The sequence below is a fragment of the Salmo trutta genome, chromosome 3 (assembly GCF_901001165.1).
Source record: "Salmo trutta chromosome 3, fSalTru1.1, whole genome shotgun sequence".
In the NCBI taxonomy this organism is placed as follows: Eukaryota; Metazoa; Chordata; class Actinopteri; order Salmoniformes; family Salmonidae; genus Salmo; species Salmo trutta.
Window position 1 is genome coordinate 20,842,025 of NC_042959.1, and position 24,022 is coordinate 20,866,046.

A 24,022-nucleotide genomic window follows, 5' to 3' on the forward strand; every position below is an offset into this window, starting at 1 on the left:
TCAACTGAACTGAGAATGATATATACACTTCGTTTTTATAATTTGAATTGGATTGTGTTAACACCAACTAGATTTACAATCGCGAACATTATGGAATTCCATGCCTATTACAAAAAACGTTAAATATAGAACGCCAAGGATGTGGCTCAGATTGATACATTGAAACAGATAAATGCACACTGTCCCTTAGAATATCAAAATAACAGTGCACTTTGAATCCCGCCCACTTCAGAGGGATCGCATTTTCGGTACATTTCCTACTTCGGGAATCTACTTCATGTTATTAACAACTGTGTTGTCCAGTTGAACAATATACATTCCAGACTTCAGATATTGTTGCAGAGTTTTTAGCATAATAACTGATAAACACACTGGTCCTGCTCTCTGTGAGCAGTTTTACAATTTATTGTGAAACAACTACATGTTTCTATACATGAACGAAACGAGACCATGTTAAAAGAAGTAATTCCCATACCGGGAGTCGAACCCGGGCCGCCTGGGTGAAAACCAGGAATCCTAACCGCTAGACCATATGGGAACAGATACGTCATGAAGGCAAACGTATAGATTTATATCTGACCTCTATAAGCATAGTTAGACAATAAATAATTGTAAACACGTCAGTTATAGTTAGCTGACTCTCCTACGCTGGCCTACATTGCCCCGTAGGGTCATTGTATAAAGAGTTCTACCATTATAATTTTCTAGATTATCACAGATGTTATTGTTTTTACAAAAGTCTGAATTTAACACATCTCCACATTTCTGCTATCCATGGCAATTCAACCCCACCTAGTGTCGACTTCATGTAACTGGTGCCATGCACTAAAAAACAGTAGCTATAAACAGAGAGGAAGAGGCGAAGCGAGAGGGAGCCCAACATCTGTCTTCTCCAGCAGGTTGCGTTTTTTCGCTCACCGAACGAGTTGTTGTGTGGAGGTCAATGAGTGTCGAATTTAAGTAACTATAAGTAGGACACGTAACATCTCGGCAACGTTGAGAAAAAACACTTTATATGGGCTCCCGAGTGGCGCAGCGGTCTAAGTAAATGTTTTTGTTTGGTTATCTTTTGGAAATTGTAGAAATAAAACATTTTCCTTATTCAGACGTTCCAGCTAGGCAGGCTAACATTAGTTAGCTAATTAATTTGCTAGCTATCATACAGTAGGTGTATATTAATAATTATATATTTAATATATGTAGACATGCAATCATAATTGACTGTAGCGCATATGAAGCACTCACAAGTCACCGGTGGCTGAAAACACAATCATCGCGTGATGAACAAGTGACGAATTTCCAGCCAAGGGTGGTCCATTTTAAAAATGATTCCTTCCTCCAGGATGTCCAGGGCAGGCACCCACGCCCACCCATCAGGGTTGTATCCCTCCCAGTCCCCCAGGTATTGCAGGGTTTCTTGGACCCGACGAGCCTCCAACAGATGCCGGACAGTGTAGGCCGGGGGACCATCAACAAGTCGAGCAGGCGGAGGTGCAGTTGTGGGAGGAGAGAAGGGACTGGTCCTTACCAGCTTGAGACGGGAGACATGGAAGGATGGACAGACCCTCATAGACCTGGGAAGCTGGAGACGATAGGGTTGATGCGACTCAGGATCTTGAATGGTCTTATGGAGCGTGGAGCGAGCTTCCGTGAGTCCACCTGTAAGGGAAGATCACGGGTGGACAGCCACACCCGTTGACCCGATCGGAGGAGCCCGAAAAGGCCTTCGGTGACGGTTTGCCTTGGTGTCGGGCAGAGGAGTGGAGCAAGGAGGATCGCACCATCGTCTAATGAACGCCTCGGCTGATGGCACCCCTGCTTCGGCCTATTATTCAGGAAATAGGGGGGCGGGGTCGAATTAGAACTGACACTTGAGCGGCTACAGTCCAGTGGACGAGTTCGGCAGTGTGTTGTGTGCATACTCTGCCCAGACGAGGAACTTGCTCCAGTTGCTGTCCTGGGAGGAGACAAAACAGCAGAGGAACTTCTCCAACTCCTGGTTAGCCCGCTCCGTTTGCCCATTCGACTGTGGGTGGAACCCCAAGGAGAGACTCACCGACGCCCCAACAGGGTGGTAACACAACTGGGTTGGTGCAACCCAGCCAGTCGCAGTAGTGAGGACTTGCTTTGGGCACAGGTGGAGCAGGCCGTAACGAAGGATCTCACATCTTTAATCATGTTGGGCCACCAGAATTTCCGCCTCAGGAACTCCAGTGTCCGATTAACCCTTGGATACCCAGTTAATTTAGAGGAGTGTCCCCATTGTAGTACTCAGGAACGGGCTGATCACAGAACATAAAGTCTGTTAGTGGAACCTCTGCCGGGGTCAGGTTCTCAGGTCTGGGTTTGTCAGACCGTGGTCTCAATACTCCATATCACGGGGGCCACAATGCGGGAGCTGGAGATGATGGGCTTGGAGTCCCTCTCCTTGTTAGAGACATGGTGTTGGCGGGACAGGGCGTCTGCTTTCTGATTCTTGGGTCTCGGGCGATAGGCTAGTGTGAAGTTGAACCTGTTTAAGAACACAGCCCACCTAGCCTGGCGAGAGTTCAACCTCTTGTCTTCTTGAATGGCGACCAAGTTCTTATGGTTCGTCCAGATCACGAAAGGATGAGGTTCCCTCTCCAACCAGTGTCTCCACCCCCCAAGGGCCCACTTAACTGCCAAGAGCTCCTGGTTGCCTACATTGTATTTGCGTTCTGCTGGCGAGAACCGCTTGGAGAGAAAGGCACATGGGTGCAGTTTCTTGTCCCCCTCGTTCCGCTGTGAAAGGACCGCCCCTGCTCCGGTTTCTGAGGCATCAACCTCTACCACGAAGAGACGGGTAGGATCAGGATGGACGAGGATGGGTCCGAAGGTGAAACATCCCTTGAGTTCCCTGAACGCCCTGTCAGCCTTAGGGGTCCAGCAAAAACGGTTCTGGAACTTGCGGGTTAGGGCCGTGAGAGGCGCTGCCACCGCACAAAAGTTGTGTATAAAACACCTGCAAAAATTGGCAAACCCAAGGAACCGCTGGACTTGTTTGAGTGAGGCGGGATGGGGGCAGTCAGTGACCGCCCTCACCTTTACGGGGTCCATTTGGATGCCAGCGGTAGAGATAATGTGGCCCAGGAAAGAAACTTGGGATACATGGAACTCACTTCTCTATCTTGATGTATAGTTGACTCTGCAGGAGGCATCTCAGGACTGGGCGGACGTGCAGGATGTGTTCTGGAAGGGTCTTGGAGAAGATCAGGATGTCGTAAACAAAGACGAACCGATTCAACATATCCCTAAGCGTGTCATTGACCAATGCTTGGAAGTCTGCCGGTGAGTTCGATAATCCAAAGGGCATGACTAAATACTCATAGTGGCCACTTGGGGTGTTTAAGACAGTCTTCCATTCATCTCCTTCCCTGATTCTCACCAGATTGTAAGCGTTGCGGAGGTCCAGTTTGATGAAGAATTGGGCCCCAAGGGCCAGTTCCAAGGTGGCAGATATCAGGGGTAAATATTATTATTTATTTATTTTTATAAAATTTAACTAAGCAAGACAGTTAAGAACAAATTCTTATTTTCAATGACGGCCTACACCGGCCTCTGTAATCAATGCATGGACGCAGACCTCCATCCTTCTTTCCCACAAAGAAGAAGCCTGCACCAGCTGGGGATGTAGAGGAGCGAATGAAACCTGCTTCCAGCGACTCCCAGATGTAATTGTCCATGACTGCTGCTTCAGGAAGTACAGACGGCCCCAGGAGGGGTGGAGCCAGGTAGGAGTTCTATGGTGCAGTCATATGGACGATGAGGAGGGAGGGTGGAGGATTGCCTCTTACTGAAGGCCTCCCAGAGGTTGAAGTACTCGGGAGGGAGAGCGGAAAAGTTTTGGTCTTCAATTTATCCGCGGCCCCGGAGTCCATGAAGGTTTGAATGTGGTGCTGACGGTTGTCCCAATGGAGGGTTGTGGGTAGTGTCAGACAGTGACCAGGTAGCTGGGGTGTAACTGCACAGCTCGTCAGGGTCTACCCTTGTCCTGGCGAGCCCCAGCGTTTCCCGTCAACTCTGGGCATGTATAACAGAGATGGCCAAGACCTCCGCAGTAGAGGCAGCAGCCGTTGTGCATGCGCCTGTCAAGTTCCTGTGGGCTCAGACGTGTACGTCCCAGCTGCCTGGGCTCCTCAATGCTGGTCTTGGGGGGCTCCGGAAACCGGGATACGGGGGCGGTGTCAAAAAGGCACTGTCTCACACGTTCTCGGATGTGGTTGTCGAAATTGATGGCCAGCTTTATCAGGGACTCGAGGTCCTCTTCCAGTTCCCGAGCGGTCAGTTCATCCTTGATGGAGTTAGACAGACCCTGCAGGGCCTCAGTGTTCCACCCACTCTGGGCGGCGAGGGTGCAGAACTCAAAGACGAAGCCTCTGGTCTGGCCCCTTGGCAGAGGTTGAACAGTTGGCTTGCCGCTTCTCGTCCATAGACTCGTCCACACCAGAGCCTTGCACGAGAGCAGAGAGATGTAGGCGATCATGGCCCAATCGGTGTGGGACGAGGAGGACTGTAGGTCGAACACCAGAGAGCACTGAGTGAGGAACCCCTTGCATCCTCCCGGGTGGCCGTCATGCCGCTCGGGGCCTGGGGGAACTACGGCCCCTGTAGTACTGGGTGATGAGACTTGGGCATTGGCTCCTCCCGGGTTAGGCCGTTGTTGGAGGGAATCGGTAAGTGCCCGGAGGGTCTCTGATATTTGGGTGAGTTGTTCTTGCTGCCGCCCCAGCAGTGCTCCTTGTTGGGTTATAGCATTCTGGATCTGGGCGATCTCTGCTGGGTCCATGTTGAGGCAGAAGCTTGCTGTGACGTGGTAAGATTGGACCCAGCTGCAGAGAAGAGACCAGACGAGGAATCAGTGGTTAAGGATAAAAATGATACTTTACTGAGAAACAGTGGCCACAGGATCACAGTAAACTTGAAAAACCAACAAACACTAAGTCTCGAAAACTCACTCAGGAAACGAACGCACATGGTTAACAATTCAAGCTTCTGCAAAGGACAACCGTCTCTAGGACGGTCTCTGCCGCCCTCTGGTGACAGGTGGAACCATGACATGAACTATATTTTAAACCAAATACTTTTACTCAAGTAGTATTTTACTGGGTGACTTTCACTTTTACTTGAGTAATTTTTGATTAAGGTATATTTACTTTTACTCAAGTATGACAAGTGGGTACTTTTTCCACCACTGGCAATTTTCCTTTTTCCCAATTTGTATTACCGTATCAAGAATGTAATGTAGGTAAGCCGTGAATTACCTCCCACACCAGTACAGTAGGTGGCGGTGTATGCACCTGAAAGTTGGATCCTATCCGCCATACAAATCTTGAAGCAGAAGCAGAAGCAAATAAAGAAAAAAAAGAACCATACCAACACTCACCCCTCTTTTCCTTGTGAGTGGTAACGCTAGTAGTGGCTAGCCCAGCCAGCTCCTGTCTGAGGGGGACTAGATTGTGGAAACTTAACGTTATCGTGGGAAATATAACAATTACTGTGAAAATCGTTTGTTTTAAAACGTGTGACTTGCAACCGTATGCGTACGTTTTAGTTTTTCAACTGAATAAGATGTCAACTCCAGCAAGACGACGTTTAATGAGAGATTTTAAGCGGTATGTGTGAGGAGCAGTTTGCTAGCTAGCTTGACTGTCTAGGTGATTTGTTTGTCTGACTGTTGCTAGCTAGCTTAACATTTCGCAAAAAAAGGAAAATTATCAAACATCTGTTAACAGTTACTGGATAGCATAAGTTACTAGCTACTTGATAAATAAGTTACTAACGTTAGCTAATACATGGATTGTTAACGTAAAGATAACATTACAGCTGAATATTTCCAAGTTGTAGTTAACTGGCCTGGCTACTGCTGTTAACGTTAGCCTATTTTAATTATCTAGCTAGCGAACTACTAACGTTTGCTAATTAAACATCGAAAATAATATTATTTCTCAGGCTTCAAGAGGACCCTCCTGCAGGAGTTAGTGGAGCCCCGTCGGAAAACAATATCATGGTATGGAATGCCGTAATTTTTGGGTAAGTGACTGGACTGTAAAAGTAGTAGCTAACGTTAGCTAGCTAGAAATAATGTTTAACATCTATCCAAAGTAGGGTATTATGAATTATCTGTTAATTTTCAAGAAATTAACATTGCACCTCTTGTCCCTAGCATATGAAAGTTATCAAACAAACATTAGCTATGTAAAGTTAACTGTTTTCTCTCTTCCCCAGCCCAGAGGGAACACCTTTTGAAGATGGTAAATAGCTCGCTAGATATGCGTTTCCTTTTTTGTAGCTGGTACATTCTTGTGCATGTGTTTGACAACTCAAACGGAAGTGATCAGTACCATGATATGGACTAATTAATTGCATGGGAGACCTGTTAGTTGGAACAGTACGTAGACTAGCAGTACTAGTACTACTGCCATATGTACATAGTCATTGAACACTGGTCACTTTGTTTACATACTGTTTTACCCACTTTGTGTATATACTGTATTCTAGTCATGGCTCATGATCATCCTATATAACTACTGCTTTACACACCTTTTCTATTCATATACTGTCCATACTGGCTGTACACACCATTTATATTTATATTCCGGGCTCTAGTCTGGAAGCTCAGTTCCTGCATTTTTATCAATTTTGCCATGGTTTTGTGCTGTGTATTTAAATACTGTATTCTTGACAGTTTATACTAATATTTCTACTACTGTACATTGCATTTTAGTTACTGTTTATACACATCACATTTATTTATATACTGGATTCTTGACATAGCTCACTGTAATATCTACTGCTGTGTGTGACATTTTTAATATATTTTGTGTAAATTCATCCAGTGTATATGTATAGATTGCAGTTGGATTACTTTTACAGTATTAATTGGATTTGTTCTGACAGTACAGCATGGCGCCGAGTTCTTAGGAAACTATGCAGTATTTAGTTTTTTTTTATGTATTCTTTCTTACATTGTTACCCCAGGAAATCTTAAGTTTTATTACATACAGCCGGGAAGCACTATTGGATATAAGAGCAACGTCAACTTACCAACATTACGACCAGGAATACGACTTTCCCGGAGCGGATCCTCTGTTCGGACCACCAGCCAGGACAATGGAGCTAATTCCAGTAGGCGATCCAAAACAACAACGCCGCAGACGAAGCGGCCACCTGGCCAGGCTTCGTAGACGTGCACACCGCTCTCGAGTATAGTACTCGCCAATGTCTGGTCTCTTGACAACAAGGTAGATGAAATTCGAGCAAGGGTTGCCTGTAACATTCTCTTTTTCACGGAAACATGGCTCTCTTGATATGTTGTCAGAATCGGTTCAGCCATCGGGCTTCTCCATGCATCGTGCCGACAGAGATGAACACCTCTCTGGGAAAAGGAAGGGCGAGGTGTATGCTTTATGATTAAGGACTCATGGTGTAATCATAACAACATACAGGAACTCAAGTCCTTTTGCTCACCCGATCTAGAATTCCTTCCAATCAAGTGCCGGCCATTTTACCTACCAAGAGAATTCTCGTCAGTTATAGTCACATCTGTGTACATTCCGCCTCAAGCAGACACCAAGACAGCCATCAACTTCACTATATGGAAACTGGAAACCATACAACCTGAGGCTGCATTTATTGTAGCTGAGGATTTTAACAAAGCAAATTTGAGAACAAGGCTACCTAAATTCTATCAGCATATTGATTGCGCTAAACCCATGCGCAATACCCTTGACCACTGCTACTCTAACTTCCGTGACGCATACAAAGCCCTCCCCCACCCTCCCTTCGGCAAATCCGACCACGACGTCATCTTGCTCCTTCCGTCTTATAGGCAGAAACTCAAACCAGAGACGAGAACCATTCAACGCTGGTCTGACCAATCGGAAGCCACACTTCAAGATTGTTTTGATCATGCGAACAGGCATATGTTCCACCGCATTTAACCATGGAAAGAGTTCTGGGAATATGTCTGAATATAAAGAGTGTAGCTATTCCCTTCGGAAGGCAATCAAACAAGCGAAATGCCAGTACATGGACAAGGTTGAGTCGCAATTCAACGGCTCAGACATGAGACGTATGTGGCAGGGTCTACAGGAAATCACGGACTAAAAGAAATCTAGCCACGTAACTGACACCGTCATGCTTCCAGACAAACTAAACACCTTTGCCCGCTTTGAGGATAATACACTGCCACCGTTGCGGCCCGCTGACAAGGACTGCGCACCCCCGTCGTCTTCTCTGTGGCTAACGTGAGTAAAACATTTAAACGTGTTAACCCTCGCAGGGCTGCTGGCCCAGACGGCATCCCTAGCCGCGTCCTCAAAGCATGCGCAGACCAGCTGGCTGGTGTGTTTATGGACATATTCAATCGCTCCCATTTCCAGTCTGTTGTCCCCACATGCTTCAAGATGGCTACCATTGTTCTTGTACCCAAGAAGGCAAAGAACTAAACTAAATGACTACAGCCCCGTCGCACTCACTTCTGTCATGAAGCGCTTTGAGAGACTAGTCACAACAGGGTCTCAACCCCGCCCTGTGCAATTGGGTCCTGGACTTTCTGATGGGCCGCCCCCAGGTGGTGAAGGTAGGAAACAACATCTTCGCTGACCCTCAACACTGGGGCCCCACAAGGGTGTGTGCTCAGCCCCCTTCTGTACTCCCTGACCATGCACACCTCCAACTCAATCATTACGTTTGCAGACGACACAACAGTAGTGGGCTTGATGACCACCAACGACGAGACAGCCTACATGGAGGCGGTGAGGGCCCTCAAGAGTGTGGTGTCAGGAAAACAACCTCTCACTCAACGTCAACAAAACAAAGGCGATGATCGTGGACTTCAGCAAAGGGAGCACCCCCCTATCCACATCGAAGGGACAGCAGTGTAGAAGGTGAAAAGTTTTTAAGTTCCTGAGCGTGCACATCACCGACAAACTGAAATGGTCCACTCACACACAGTGTGGTGAAGAAGGCGCAACAGCGCCTCTTCAACCTCAGGAGGCTGAATACATTTGTCTTGTCACCCAAAACCCTCACAAACTTTGACAGATGCACAATTGAGAGCATCCTGTCGGGCTGTATCACAGCCTGGTACTGCACCGCCCTCAACCGCAAGGCTCTCCAGAGGGTGGTGCGGTCTGCACAACGCAGCACCGGGGGCAAATTACCTACCTTCCATGACACCTACAGCACCCGATGTCACAGGAAGGCCAAAAAGATCAAGGACATCAACCACCTGAGCCACTACCTGTTCACACCACTACCATCCAGAAGGCGAGGTCAGTACAGGTGCATCAAAGCTGGGACCAAGAGGCTGAAGAACAGCTTCTGTCTCAAGGCCATCAGACTGCTAAACGGCTAACTAAATCACTAACTGTCTGCTGCCTACATTGAGACCCAAGCAGTAGTCACTTTATACAATGCAGTCTAAATAATGCTACTTTAATGTTTACATATCTTACATTACTCACATGTATATACTGCATTTTATACCATCTATTGCACCTTGCCTATGCCGCTCTGCCATGGCTCATCCATATACTTACATGTACATATTCTCATTCACCCCTTTAGATTTGTGTGTAAAAGGTAGTTGTTGTGGAATTGTTAGATTACTTGTTAGATATTACTGCACTGTCGGAACTAGAAGCACAAGCATTTTGCGACACTTGCATTAACATCTGCTAACCTTGTGTATGTGACAAATAAAATTTGATTTCTTTCTAAATTTGTTTGAATTATTTGTGAACTTGTTTGACATTGTGCTGCATTGTTAGGAGCTAGTAACATAAGCATTTTGCTGTACCCACTATAACAACTGCTGAGCTGTGTGCACGACCAATAAACCTTTTTGATTTGACATTGTAGACCAGGTGGTGTCTTATCAGAACTACTACAGCAATCCAGCTGACCTGTTAAATCGCTGAGATGAGATTACTGCCTGCTAGCAAGTGAATGAATCATGTGAAATATGGGTTAAAGCTTGGGGTCAAACCAGGGGATTGTGTCTGTTTGACGTCATCTGTCAGTGAATATGCGTATCAGACCCATCAGTAATGCTCCATTCTAGCAAATGTCCCTCATGTAGTTGCATTTATGTACATTTGTGCTTTAGGATATGTATATTTTATTGAAATAGTAACAATAATTTGGTGGCCAAATACATTATGCTATTTGGTTGCTCAAAACATTTTGCAGCAAGACAACTTTGAATTTGTTCTAAGCCATTCTGTTTTGGCCTGGTCCCAGATCCATTTGTGGTCATTGTCAAGCTAACGGGTTACCATTGTGTGATTTGTTTTAGTGCCCACTTGATAATTAATATTCTCATATCCTTTATTTTCAGGAACTTTCAAACTCACAATAGAATTCACAGAGGAATACCCTAATAAGCCTCCAACTGTGCGTTTTGTCTCCAAAATGTTTCATCCAAACGGTATGTTTTTTTTAGTTTTTTTTTAGAAACATGCTTATTGCTTACAGGATAATTTTATAGTGGAACAGCTGAATTGTTGTCAACAAGACAATGCACCAGTCTTTGTTATGGAGTAAATGTATGTTCTGTATTATGCAGTCTACGCAGATGGTAGTATATGCTTGGACATTCTTCAGAACCGCTGGAGTCCAACTTATGATGTTTCTTCAATTCTAACTTCAATACAGGTATTCTCAGCATTATCCATGAATCTTCATGAAATACTTACTTGCATTGTAAAGCTCCTTTTGTGCTTCAATTTTTTTCTCAAATAATGGTGTTTGAAACTATTTGAATTTAAAAAATCTAGTCAAAGATTGCCAGAATACTATTGCTACTGAAGTGTCTACTATTGCATCGTCTTAGTCTTTACTGGATGAGCCGAATCCCAACAGCCCAGCCAACAGCCAGGCGGCTCAGCTGTACCAGGAGAACAAGCGGGAGTACGAGAAGAGGGTGTCTGCCATCGTGGAACAGAGTTGGCGCGATTGTTGACCCCCTCACCGTTCAAAGTATGAACAATATTCAGCCTCAAGTCAAAAAGAACAGAAGAAAAATATCTCAAAGGAAATGAAATACACATGGTTTGAATCTTTCTCTGCAGTATGGTTGTCTGTTGTGGTTTCCCTTCATGCTCCTCCTGGACAAGAGCACATCAAAGTAAATGTACCTTGTTATATCTGGGTTACTTACAATGTAATTTACCCCTATATTTTTTTATCCTGGAACAAAAAGGTACTTTGGGGGGTCAGGAGTTATTCTTGTCATTTTAGTGTTTTAAGTCTTTGGCTTGTAGTGTGATTTTGCTGTATTGATTCAGATAATTGTGTATATTCAGAAGTTTGAGGGTTTTTGCTGTGGTTCGACTGTTTTGTTTCTAGCTTTCACACGTTTGCCTTTTTGGAGCTGCAGTATGATAGTAATCCAACTAAGAAACAATGTGATGAACACCTGTCATGGACTTTTCTCCAACCAATGTCAATTTCAAAACCTTACCTTTTTACATACACAAACCATGTTCTTGTTAGGGCTTTGTTTTATGAATTGAATGGCTCTTTGAATGATATCTCCAACAGGACTCAAGTGTTTCGGTAAGGGACATACTTGGTGCACTTTTAAATGCAAGTCCTGTAACGCTAGTGCAAAAGCATATTTATGAAGATGATTGCCTGCTTTGAGAATTTGTGGTAAACTTTTTCTCATGCACAGAACTCAATGTATCAAGGTAAAGGTTGTCTGTACTTAATGCTCAAATCTTATGGTTTATTTGTATCATTACGTAATTACAAATACCACATGGGAATGTTGCAGTGTCCTTAACACCATTCAATCTGTGTAAATAAAAATGATACATTCAATGTACTTTTCTTGAGGGATGATGGAGCGACATGATTTACTAAGTGTCCAGCTGGTCTCAGATCCCTCCCTTGTCTCCACAATATTGCTTCAAACTTACAGCCCTGCAAACATTGGAGGAGTATGGTTCAAATTGCCACTGTGATATAGTAGTTAATAAGAAAACATTTTTGTAATAACACCAGTCAACTCACATATTGAAGTCCAGACAGTAGACTTAATTTATTGATTAGCGTTATTATAGCTGTGAAAACAAGCAGACAAGTGAACTGTATTCACACAGGCTTATACATCTGACATTCCAAAGGGATCACAGCTTGCACTATTACCACGTTACAAAGATCAAATTCAAGTCATGGAAGCAGTTTATTTGTAAATGTTCTCAACTATCTGAGGGGGGGAAACATTGCAAGTATTGTGGCAGGGATCTTTCAATGTCCGCATATAGTTACAGATGTTGCCTCTAGTTTACACCTGTCATCACCTGAGGTGATGCCAACAGTATATAAATTTCTAATGAAACTTTTGTGAAGGTGAAATGGCAGGCATTCTGCTGGTTAAGGCTATTTCTGTAGCCATGAAAAACATTTGCTAAAAATGGAGGATTTCTGTCAAAAGATACAGCACTCTAATCAACCTTAACAGCACAAAGCAGTTCAAGACTAGCATATTGTGCAAATTTGAAGCTGACAAAATAGTGGAATGACACAAGCGTTAATACAATGTCAGAAAATATGCAATTGTATGAAAAGGAATGCAGAAACCACAAGTGTTTCTCCGAAAGACAAGCCTAGAAGATTGAAACATTTTACATTCACAAACTTTTCCCAGATCAGGTGTGATTTTTTTGTTGTGGTAAGTATTGTTGGAGCTATGACATATCCAGTCAGTGTGAGGCCTGAGGTTTCACCAGCTCGTAGCGTCCCACCTGCCCTTCCTGCAGGAGCTGGCCAATGAGCTGGTCTTTGTGCACTTTGCGGCTGACGATGAGGAAGCGCAGCCTGCCCTGGCCGTATGACTTACTGCGCAGGCCATACTTCTGGGATATCTGGTGGATCTGCTTGCGTTCATCATTGTTGAGCTCAGTGGAGAAGCGCAGGTCGTCCTGGCGGTCTGAACTGGCATAGTTACGGATGATGTCCTCTATGTTCCGTTTGGTGAGCTGATTCCCAGACTTGTCCATGTCCATACCCAGTCCCTCTCTGGAGAATTGCTCTTTGACCTTGATGGGTTCAGAGATGCCCTCCCCTTCCCGGCCCAATCCGCCACCCTTCCAGCCCATTTTGCGGAGTAGCTGATTCCCGATATTGTCCTCCTTGATCTCCTGTCTCGAGGACTCTTCACCAGAGCGAGTCAGAATCTGGTGGCGAGAGAGAGCGTCAGCATTACCCTCCTTCCTGAGGTTGGATTTCACCACAGCCTGTGTTTGCCGGAGTGTGGCCAGGGCCTCCTCTGCTGCAATGTGCTTCACCGTTTTCTTGGGTCCGATGCCTGCCGCTACATATTGACCCTCCAGGAACACCTCACACCTCCAGCGGTGGTCTGGTAGCACTGTGAACTTATAATCGGCAGCTACCTTGTTGAACTGGGCAGTGTCATTGATGATGCAGATGGCATTGTCCGAGTTCTCCAGGATGACCAGTTCGCTCAAGTGTTTCTTCCTACCACCCTGGTGACCGAAACGACCACCCGATGGGTCAGAGTGATGGTTCCCTCGAGAGAACTGCTGTGGTTGTTGTTGCTGCTGCCGGGCTGCCTGGTTCATGCGTAGTTTCCTCACTGCCTCTTCAGCTGCTGTATGTTTAGACGTCTTCTTACTTCCCCTGGCCTGTGCCACCAGCGCATCCTGCAAGTACACGCTACATTGCCATGCACTGCTGTTGGGGACCACGTCGAACTTGTAGTCAATCTTCATGCGGTTGAAGGCGGCAGAGTTGTTAAGAATGCAGATGGCATCATGAGCGTTGTCAACTACGACAAAATCTGTCCAGTGCTTGCGTTTGTCAGGCTCGTATTGACCCTTGGAGCTAGGCGTAGGCTTGTCCTCCGGGTTACGCAGTGCCGGTAGAAAGGCAGGGGTAGGGCAGTGCGTCTGGCAGACCACAATATCATTGACCAAGGAGTGTTTGAATTTGCGCTGCACTACACGGACCTCCACCAGTTTAAAGAAAAGTTTCATAGCCTGCTCAGAAGCACGGTCCCTGGCCCCGTTTTTGCTGCCAGAGTAGCCAGTAGCAAGGTAAACACACTGGCATCTCAGCTCACAGGCATAGCCATCAGTCGGTACTTTCCTGTTCTTGGGTAGGTCTGCTGGAGGGATATCCTTGAGGTTGACATAGACATATTCCGGATTGGTTTTACAGGCCTGGATGCTACGGCTCAGCATGAAATTGTAGTTAGGAGATTCAGCTCCACACATGAACGCGGGGTCTCTTAAAGTGACAGCTATGGCGGATGCCACACTATTGATGAGCCTTTGCTTTTCATCCAGCACAGCTTGAGATATGGGGATGGGTTGTGAAGAAGACCCAGAGACAGATGAGGGGCAGCTCCTCCCTGGGCTGCTGTAGACTCTGCTGAATGGTCTGCTGGATGTGGGTCTGTCCTGCTGCCTGAAGCCAAGGCCTTGGCGTCCTGAATCCCCCCAGCCCCCTGATCGATTGGGCCCTCCATATCCATCAAATCTAGGGGCCTGAGCGTATGTGTCCGGATGCCTAGTGCTGTGGAACTCGTATCTGGCCGAGTAGTCCTGCTGCACTTTAGTCATATAATTTGAAGCGGATCCTTGGCTTCCATGACCTAAACCACTTGTGCTACCTGAGGGTATGTCTCTCTCTCTTTCTCTATCCCGCCAAGAGTCAGAAGAAGAACCGTACCATGAAACTCTGTCGAACGCAGGCCTAGCTGCAGAGGAGTCTGGAGCTCGGTTGCTGCCATAAGAGGGACGGTCAGAGTCTGAGTCCCACTGTCTCACACTGTTCACCTCACTCCTACGGCGCTCCTTGTCATTCTCCTTCTCATCATTGCCAGACCTGCCACCACTAACAAAGTGCACAGGCTCAAACCGCAGTCTGGAACCAAATTTGGACACCGGCATTTTCCTCATTGGCTCTTCTCCTAACATTAAAGAACAAAACAGAGAATCAATCAATGACAAGCGTATAACAATCAATATGAGTTATTTTTCATCTTCCAGTAAATTAGAAAAATACTTTAATTAAACAGTGGCAAGGAGTTCAATTTGAAGAACCAAAATCACTCACTGCCATCTGATGAATTGGGTCTCTTCTTTGCTTCAACACTTGGAACCAGGTCAAAGGAGGGCATTTCGCCAATGTCAATCCTTTCAGCCATGTCCAGCACCTCTCACCTCAGATCAGAGCCATACCTTTAAAAGAAAACAGAGCTATATAAAAAGGTAAACAAGCATAATGTGTATTTCTATGCTAGCACTGTAACACAGTTAACGTGGCTCTACTACAGGAAATACTCTATTAGGGAGAGAACTTTTGTTCCCACATAATTCCCACATCAAACTGTGGGCTAAAAACAAATCTCTAGGCTACATATGAACACAGGTTCATATTAGGCCATGATTCCGACAAGGTACGCCTATGTCCTTATCCAGGTGTCAGGAAAGGCCTTGTGGGCAGAGAAGACCATCCTGCACCCCATGAACAACGAGAACGACTGAGGCTGCTCAATTTTCAATTTGAATTTGTTTCACAATAAATTGTTTTATGGCCAACCACTGTTTCTCACTTTCGAAACGCATTGACAGTGACTTGGCTCTGTAAAGGTCATTATTGGAATGATGGCAAAAATAACTAGTGCTAGCTAACAAGATCAGTTTACAGACTGCAACAAAGAAGATTAGCGAACGTTACCAGGAGTGTAATCATTACCCAGACATGTTTTTCAACTAAAACGAGAGTTTCTATTGGACAAAGTCAAGTAGGACCCTCCCGTTTCCTTTGAGAAACGTTTTGCAACTGAGACAGCACAATGAATACGCCCCAGCTGGCAGAAAGACCACCATCATGAGTCGCTAAGAATTCATGTTATGGCTAACGTTAGATAACTAGCTAAGAATAGACAGACTGATGTGGATAACAATGCTATTATTTATGGCAACATTAACTACATTTCTGATTAATTATGCCTCCTTTGTGTGCACAACTTCTCAAAACCGTATTTTCTACAAAGTATAACCACAGAGTTTCTAAACCCAGAGGGGCAACATCGCGAGACTTTCGGGAACGCTTGCGAAACAGACCAGAGTTTGAGAAGTCAACAATTATTCCTTAGTTCATTTTCTCGAAATCTAAAGACACAACCTAGATTCAAGCCAATGTCTTAAGCAGTTGAAGATGTTATTACTACAACCACGTGAAAGTGACCAACTGACACGTTTTCATTTTCGTCAAAAACAACTTTACATTGACGGAGAGCCTTTGATTTAACAGCCTGCGCAGTTCTGCAAGACACGACTGTTAGCCCCGATGACGTGTTTCTACGCATGAGCTTAACTAGCCAACGTCGCCATGACATCGCCTACAAGTGAGATCTGGGATTTATATTGGAGAAGCAGTTTTGGCCTATCTTTATACTGTACTGTCTTTGGTATAACGTTACCGAGTTAACTAGCACGCTACGTAGCAGCTAGCTAACTTTAGCATAACAGCTAACTACGTTATCATTGATGCACACAATCAAGTCTTCGTTTGCTAATTTAAGTTGTCTACAGATTAAATGGTATAATTAACACTCTGTTTTAAAGTAAACCAGATTTTAGCAGACGAAACAAGTGACGCAGTAAACGAGCAAAGATGGCTAGCTAGCTAGCTCATTGAAAAAAGATTGATGCATCATCTTGCACGGGAATGTGATATGGAGCACGAGACAGATAGCTAGTTGTCGAATTGTTTTTAGCTCAAATTAATATTTTAGCCACTTACCTCAATGCAAAGTAATACGTCCGATGTTTCTTTGTGCCCTTGGTGTCAGTCTTCCACTAATATAGTTCAATGTCTAGCGAGCGGCTTCGCCTTTGGTCAACACAATAACATCCGGGGGGGCTCGTCAGTCATCACAGTCACAAAGTCATAATTATGGATAAACACCAACATATCCTATTTATTTCCTTAAAATCTGATTTAAACCTAATCTTAACCACACTGCTAACCTTAAATTAAGATCAAAAAGCTATTTTTTGTTTTCATACATTTTTACGATATAGCCAATATTGACTTTGTAGCTGTAGTAACTAGTGACAACCCGTCAACGTCCCATATAACCACAGATAGAACAATGAGACAGATATTTCAGCGAATGTATAAGTGTGAAGCATCCGGTTGGCGTATCCACTCACTACCAAATATGGTGATGAGAGGAAGCCCAATAGCCGACTGTGGGAGAATATTGAGCAGAATCATTTTTGCCAATATTATGGACATTTACTCATCGATGAAACATTTGATTTCAATACCGTTTTCTGCTCCCAAAACTATGATACGAACAGCGTGGACTGCGTTTTGTAGATTTTACTCTTTGCCAAAGTTGTAAAAAATGTTCGTTGTTTTGGAGTGCAAGGGCGAATTGAGTTATTGCACACGCGCACTCTACAACGTAGGCGTTCCCTAACAGAAATATGCAAATACGTGCTACAACGCGCCAATAGGATCTCGCTGCCTCGTGCTTGGCTCTGCGTCCCTACTTGATTCTTCTGCCCACTAACTCATTTGTTCCTATTGAAAATGACCTGTGGTGGTCTTTCTGGGGTTAGTTATAAAAATCTTTGCTTTACAACCCTCCATTTTCTAGTCCATCTAAAATCATGGCGTCTGGCATCAGTTTCCGCATGCATGCGCTCCACCTGAGAACCAGAAGGTGGCAGTCTTCTTCACTTTCAAAGTGCACCAAAAATGTGGGCTTATTTATTAAAGTGTGAATATTTATATAACACCAACGTTTATTTGCACAACTAAGTAATTTGGCATAACAAAACAAATGCGCACTTTATTTTCATCATTTTATTGAAAAAGTACATCAATGGAATCAAACTACAATAAAATATTTCATAATTAATTTGAAGGGTGGACAGCTAATTCACTAGGAGGGGGTGATTATGGCAGATGCTAGAAAAATGTATGGCAATTTCTTACACCAAATGTAACTACAGAGAGAAGAGTCACATCCAAAGATCATATCTCATAAACAGGTCTCCACTTCAATACACAAAATATATCCTTATAAATTATACAAATGTATCCATCTGTACCTAGGATTTAACTCCATCTCATTGTAATATTTGGCAATATGGATGCTGAAAATTGTGGAGAAGGGTATAACAAGGAGTAATACACAAGATAAATCTGATCCAAACAATATAGAGCACCAAATGTGAAATAGTGCAAAACGAAACTGTTAGGGGAGAAAACAGCTACGGGAGCAAAAGGTCAAGATCACAGAAGTGATGAAATAAAAGAGCATTAGACATGCAAAATACAGAATAGGGTGATGGTAGTTAAAGCACAATGTGTAAAGGGCATTAAATGTGACCTACATGGTATTTCAGTACGGAAAAGGTGTTTTCACTAAATAAGTGCTTGACATGAATACGGCTTTGGCGCTTCTAAGTTGAAATGAGACAACCTATGCAGTGAACATAAAGAACACTGTTTTGGATGGCAATTGTCTTTTGGTTTTTAACTGACAAAAGTATCTACTAGTCACACATGTAAGGTTAGATGTCACACTTTGCTCTATCAATCACCAAATTAATGTGTTTTGGTTTTATCAGTGTTTTATTGAGATCTGGGTTCTGCCATTTGTATTCAGAACTAACTCCCCCTTTGAATGAGGAGCACATTAATCATATAGGCTATTTGTAATAGTATTGGTTATTTCAAACAGAATGAGCCCTTCTCAAAATGGACGTAATATATGATTGAATGTTATTACATAAAGACTTCCTTAAAATTATCTGTCAATGAAATTCAGATAGTTTTGTGCAAAATATAAATTAATCCAGAGCCTTGGCTCTGTTACAATTGGTATGATGAAACTATTGATTAGATGTGTTTCTCTTGAACAACCGTTTAGAATCCTACCTGAGCAAAGCTTTGTTCATTCATACACCAAGACGGAGCTGCAAAATATTAAGAGTGAAGGTCTCCCACTAGCCAAAGTGTACCTTGATTAGGTGACAAAACGTAAACTATCCAAAAAATACCATGTGAAGCCCACATTAGGCCATGGTCAACAAAGCAGATGAGATAGAAGTTAAAAAAGGTTGATGCAGAGAGAAAAGACAGGAAGAGGAAACGGGTGCTTCGTTCTCGTTGAAGCTGCAATCCCCTCTTCAGACAGGTGGGCAAGACAGATTAAAAGAAGCTAGAGAGAGGAAGAGACAAATGCAAAGTTACAAGAGAGGCCCAGGCAACAGTGCTTACCAGAAGTCAAGGTTCAAGATAAATAAGAAACAAGGATTACTGACATTTTGGGAGGAAAGACAAAGTATTTGGATTTTCCTAAGGCATGTATAGTTGCTACTGTACTTCAAATTACACTAACTACGTTACACATGTACTGTCTGTCATAAAAAACTACTAATATAATACCATACTATAGCTGACTAATTCGATTTGAGCATAATACTGATTAAAACATTTAATAAATAGCTTAATCCCTTCATCGAGACAAGTCTAATTAACTGCTCGCAGCAGATATTATGTCCTCTGAAAATCCCGAAAGGGTATTCAATGTCATTTAATAAATCAAACATGGACAATATTAAACGTAATACGATGGAAAAACTACAAAGTGACGTGCACAACAACATAGTCCAGAAATGTCAATCTTCCAGAAACAAAGAGCAAAATGCTGATATTAGTCATCAAAGTCAGCACAGCAAAAACACACAACATGACAAAAGGCAGAGCCATAGACAGAGCCACATAGTGAGCACATATAGTTAGAGCAGCAGTGATATACATACAGTTGAAGTCGGAAGTGTACATACACCTTAGCCAAATACATTTAAACTCAGTTTTTCACAATTCCTGACATTTCATCCTAGTAAAAAATCCCTGTTTTAGGTCAGTTAGGGTCACCACTTTATTTTAAGAATGTGAAATGTCCGAATAATAGTAGAGAGAATTATTTATTTCATATTTTATTTCTTTCATCACATTCCCAGTGGGTCAGAAGTTTACATACACTCAATTAAGTATTTGGTAGCATTGCCTTTAAATTGTTTAACTTGGGTCAAACGTTTTGGGTAGCCTTCCACAAGCTTCCCACAATAAGTTGGGTGAATTTTGGCCCATTCCTCCTGACAGAGCTGGTGTAACTGAGTCAGGTTTGTAAGCCTCCTTGCTCGCACACGCTTTTTCAGTTCTGCACACAAACTTTCTATAGGATTGAGGTCAGGGCTTTGTGATGGCCACTCCAACACCTTGTCTTTGTTGTCCTTAAGCCATTTTGCCACAACTTTGGAAGTATGCTTGGGGTCATTGTCCATTTGGAAGACCCATTTGCGACCAAGTTTTAACTTCCTGACTGATGTCTTGAGCTGTTGCTTCAATATATCCACATAATTTCCCTTCCTCATGATGCCATCTATTTTGTGAAGTGCACCAGTCCCTCCTGCAGTAAAGCACCCCCACAACATGATGCTGCCACCCCCGTGCGTCACGGTTGGGATGGTGTTCTTTGGCTTGCAAGCCTCCCCCTTTTTCCTCCAAACATAAAGATGGTCAATATGGCCATACAGTTATATTTTTGTTTCATCAGACCAGAGGACATTTCTCCAAAAAGTACAATCTTTGTCCCCATGTGCAGTTGCAAACCGTAGTCTGGCTTTTTTTATGGTGGTTTTTGAGCAGTGGCTTCTTCCTTGCTGAGCAGCCTTTCAGGTTATGTATAAATAGGACTAGTTTTACTGTGGCTATAGATACTTTTGTACCTGTTTCCTCCAGCATCTTCACAAGGTCCTTTGCTGTTGTTCTGGGATTGATTTGCACTTTTCGCACCAAAGTACGTTCATCTCTAGGAGACAGAATGCGTCTCCTTTCTGAGCGATATGACTGCTACGTGGTCCCATGGTGTTTATACTTGCGTAATATTGTTTGTACAGATGAACGTGGTACCTTCAGGCATTTGGAAATTGCTCCCAAGGATGAACCAGGCTTGTGGAGGTCTATAATTTTTTTCTGATGTCTTGGCTGATTTCTTTGGATTTTCCCATGATGTCAAGCAAAGAGGTATTGAGTTTGAAGGTAGGCCTTGAAATACATCCACAGGTACACCTCCAATTGACTCAAATTATGTCAATTAGCCTATCAGAAGCTTCTAAAGCCATGATATAATTTTCTGGAATTTTCAAAGCTCTTTAAAGGCACAGTCAACTTAGTGTATGTAAACTTCTGACCCACTGGAATTGTGATACAGTGAAATAATCTGTCTGTAAACAATTGTTGGAAAAATGTATTGTGTCATGCACAAAGTAGATGTCCTAACCGACTTGCCAAAACTATGGATTGTTAACAAGAAATTTGTGGAGTGGTTGAAAAACGTGTTTTAATGACTCCAAACTAAGTGTATGTAAACTTCCGACTTCAACTGTATAGGGGTATCCTTTAGTTAGAACATAGAGTAGATGAATGTTTTTTTAAACCAGGGTCCGCAATGCCTCTCCTCAGCCTTGGGGTACCGGCTACCCACAAAGCCTGGTCCCTTAGCAAAGCTTGAGGGTGGAAGCACCTACTCAGTGCAGAGCCAGGGATTACTGCAAAGGAAAGGTAAATACATATAGCAGTGAACAGGGGGACTGAAGCAGGGTGTGAATGACACCACACACCAAGGCACACCCTGCCAACCCAAAGAGCCGAGGAAAACAGTTCCCCAGAAACATTGAGACAAAGAGCAACTTGAGAAGGGATTGTGAGAAGTTGTAAACCATACCTACTACACCCTTGTACAATAATGTGTAAGAGACTCATTTCAATACATTTAGATGGAAACAAAAGGCCTACATCTGTGGACACTCGTCAGACCAACTGTCCCACACGATTATATTGAGCAAAGACAAAAATACATGTTTTTGGAGGGTGGAAATGTTTTTCTGATAAACAACACCCTGTCCTCAAGATACAGATGTGAAGGAAGTGGATTTGAAAATAAAACCCAACAATCTCATTGGCACTGACACTTATCTGCCAAACAAAGGAGTGTTCCTATCCTGTTTCTCTAGGAGGGATGGAGAATACTGCTGGCTCAGTCTGTTCAGACAAAAGCAGTGCAGTAGTATAAGGTTCAATACTAACTTGACATTTGAGCACCTAACTTAAATTCTCATGCAAGTCTCCCACTGAGTTCAATTCAGGATTTATGTGAAATTCCAAGTTACGTGCGCATATCCCAAGTTAGGATCCAGCCCTATGAATTCAGATTAGCAGACAATTTTGCTCTGTAAAGCTCTGTAAGGAGAGTTGTTTTGACAATAACAATGGCGTGATATCTCAAAGCCCTTGAATGAGAGTTAAAAATGTAGACCAAAGCTAGTGTTTTCAACTGTAATCAGAATCTATGTGAAACCCTAATATCCTCACATGCAGAACCCACTTACATACTATGTTACTGCTTCATTAAATATTTCATACACAATAATCGTGGCCACAGTTGAAATATTTGGTGAAATTCGCCCTTTATTTCCCTTGAAGATGAAGTATGTTTTGTGTAACACTGATACAAGTGCAATACTGATCCCTACATTATTGTTATTTGGTTAAATGGCTTAAAATGTGCCGTTATATGTAGAAAAAAATCTAAAAGTCACAATTGCACTGGAAATATACAAAATCACATTTGTGTAAAATGTGCAAACGTGAAAAGCTAACAAGTATGCAGATAGCGTACAGTATATGAAAAACAATGAGCTATGGGCAAAGAGATGACAAGAAATCATTCATATTTGCACATGCACCAGACTATGATGAAATAACATCAGCAGTTGACTAACACTCACTCTCTCCGTAGCCTGAGTGCCAGTTTGTGCTATCATGCCAACTCCCTGTCACTCATTATTCATGCCATGTTAGGAGCAGGCAAAAACACAAACAGATCTGGGACCAGGCTACTTTCTTGATAGGCGGTGGACAACATGCCCTCATTCAAAACATACTATTATTGTATCTTCATTTTCAATAATTACACATTGTATGCCAACACGATATCAGCGCACATCGTCATGTCATACTATTGGAGTGGTTGATTATACCCTGGTAGTGAGCAGAATAGTGGTGGTCTCTAACATGGACCGGAAGATGCTAATGAGCACGCACATAGACAGCTATGTCTTACTATACTAGTGAGGTCTTTTTGGGGACCAACAACTGATTTCCATTCAAAATCCAATTTTCCCTAACCGCTAACCCTAAACTTAACTCTTAACCTAATCTTAACCTCTAACCCAAATTCTAACACTAAAATAGCCTTTTTACAAGTGAGGCCCAGCAAAATGTCCTCACTTCTCTGAATTTTAGTTGGTTTACTATTCTTGTGAGGACTTCTGGTACTTACAAGTATAGTAAAATGTGTCCACACACACACACACCACTGGCCTGGTCAGACCACAGCTGATATACATTTCACCTTAGCCTCCACAAACTCCTGCCTGTCACAACAGTAGTTGTGCATGTAAAAGTTAAAAGCACACTCAGTCATGCAGAACAGGTCAACAACAAAAACAACAAGAGAATACATCTACTTTCCAACAGAAAGCAAACAGGCAAACAGAGGATGATGGCTCGTAACAAAAAAAATGTACAAAAACAAGCATCTTTAGCGCAAAAAGGATGTGTTTGAGTCAAGGATTCCCATTCACAGTAATGTCTGGATTCTTCCACAGTGCAGGGGCATGTGTGGGGTTTGGAATGGGGGAGAGGGGGGGGGGGGGGGGGGGGGGCTGGAGGGCACAGAGAACAGCATGGCACTGCCAGGGATGGGGTGAAAAATCATTCCTACAGGAATCCTTAACTGGAAACGAGAGAGAAGGACCATTACTGCTTTCTAGGGGTTAACGCCAACACTGGTAGATACCACAGGAGGTTTCTGAAGGGAGGACGGCTCATAATAATGGCCGAAACTGCACTAATGGAATGGCATCAAACA

General features: G+C 43.5%; 3 protein-coding genes and 1 non-coding gene across 9 annotated transcripts in view; 1 reads left to right on the forward strand and 3 right to left on the reverse strand.

Annotated features, from left to right (window-relative positions):
• Positions 1-466: 466 nt before the first annotated feature.
• On the reverse strand, positions 467-538 carry trnae-uuc (transfer RNA glutamic acid (anticodon UUC)). The gene has a single exon. It is a non-coding gene; the product is annotated as a tRNA-Glu (tRNA).
• Positions 539-5,382: 4,844 nt separating this feature from the next.
• On the forward strand, positions 5,383-11,852 carry LOC115169970 (ubiquitin-conjugating enzyme E2 A). The gene is made up of 6 exons (XM_029726136.1): positions 5,383-5,633; positions 5,971-6,051; positions 6,247-6,272; positions 10,364-10,453; positions 10,592-10,680; positions 10,859-11,852. The coding sequence occupies exons 1-6, from the start codon at positions 5,590-5,592 to the stop codon at positions 10,985-10,987; spliced, it is 459 nt and encodes a 152-aa protein (XP_029581996.1). The 5' UTR covers positions 5,383-5,589; the 3' UTR covers positions 10,988-11,852.
• A 193-nt stretch (positions 11,853-12,045) lies between these two features.
• Positions 12,046-17,149, reverse strand: LOC115169961 (NF-kappa-B-repressing factor). Its single transcript, XM_029726125.1, has 3 exons — positions 16,807-17,149; positions 15,112-15,236; positions 12,046-14,965 (listed from the first exon to the last, which is right to left on the reverse strand). The coding sequence occupies exons 2-3, from the start codon at positions 15,200-15,202 to the stop codon at positions 12,735-12,737; spliced, it is 2,322 nt and encodes a 773-aa protein (XP_029581985.1). The 5' UTR covers positions 15,203-15,236; positions 16,807-17,149; the 3' UTR covers positions 12,046-12,734.
• A 716-nt stretch (positions 17,150-17,865) lies between these two features.
• LOC115169983 (septin-6) overlaps positions 17,866-24,022 on the reverse strand; it is a 33,324-nt gene continuing 27,167 nt past the window's right edge. For 3 of the 6 annotated variants that reach the window (XR_003870958.1, XM_029726197.1, XM_029726179.1), the window contains one exon: positions 22,534-23,887. Coding sequence is in view for 3 of the 6 variants with exons in the window: in XM_029726197.1 (XP_029582057.1) it covers positions 23,884-23,887 (4 nt within the window). In the remaining 3 variants the exon portion in view is untranslated. Of the gene's footprint in view, positions 19,244-21,479; positions 21,639-22,533; positions 23,888-24,022 lie in introns of those variants that run through there. The other 3 variants (XM_029726172.1, XM_029726188.1, XM_029726163.1) reach the window with 2 other exon arrangements.

Excerpts from the sequence above, each read along its gene's own strand:
- LOC115169970 (XM_029726136.1), top strand. The coding sequence starts at position 5,590 with ATGTCAACTCCAGCAAGACGACGTTTAATGAGAGATTTTAAGCG. Across the intron at positions 5,634-5,970 it reads TTAATGAGAGATTTTAAGCG|GCTTCAAGAGGACCCTCCTG; the intron begins GTATGTGTGAGG and ends ATTATTTCTCAG. Across the intron at positions 10,681-10,858 it reads CAATTCTAACTTCAATACAG|TCTTTACTGGATGAGCCGAA; the intron begins GTATTCTCAGCA and ends GCATCGTCTTAG.
- LOC115169961 (XM_029726125.1), bottom strand. The coding sequence starts at position 15,202 with ATGGCTGAAAGGATTGACATTGGCGAAATGCCCTCCTTTGACCTGGTT. Across the intron at positions 14,966-15,111 it reads ACCCAATTCATCAGATGGCA|GAGAAGAGCCAATGAGGAAA; the intron begins GTGAGTGATTTT and ends CTTTAATGTTAG.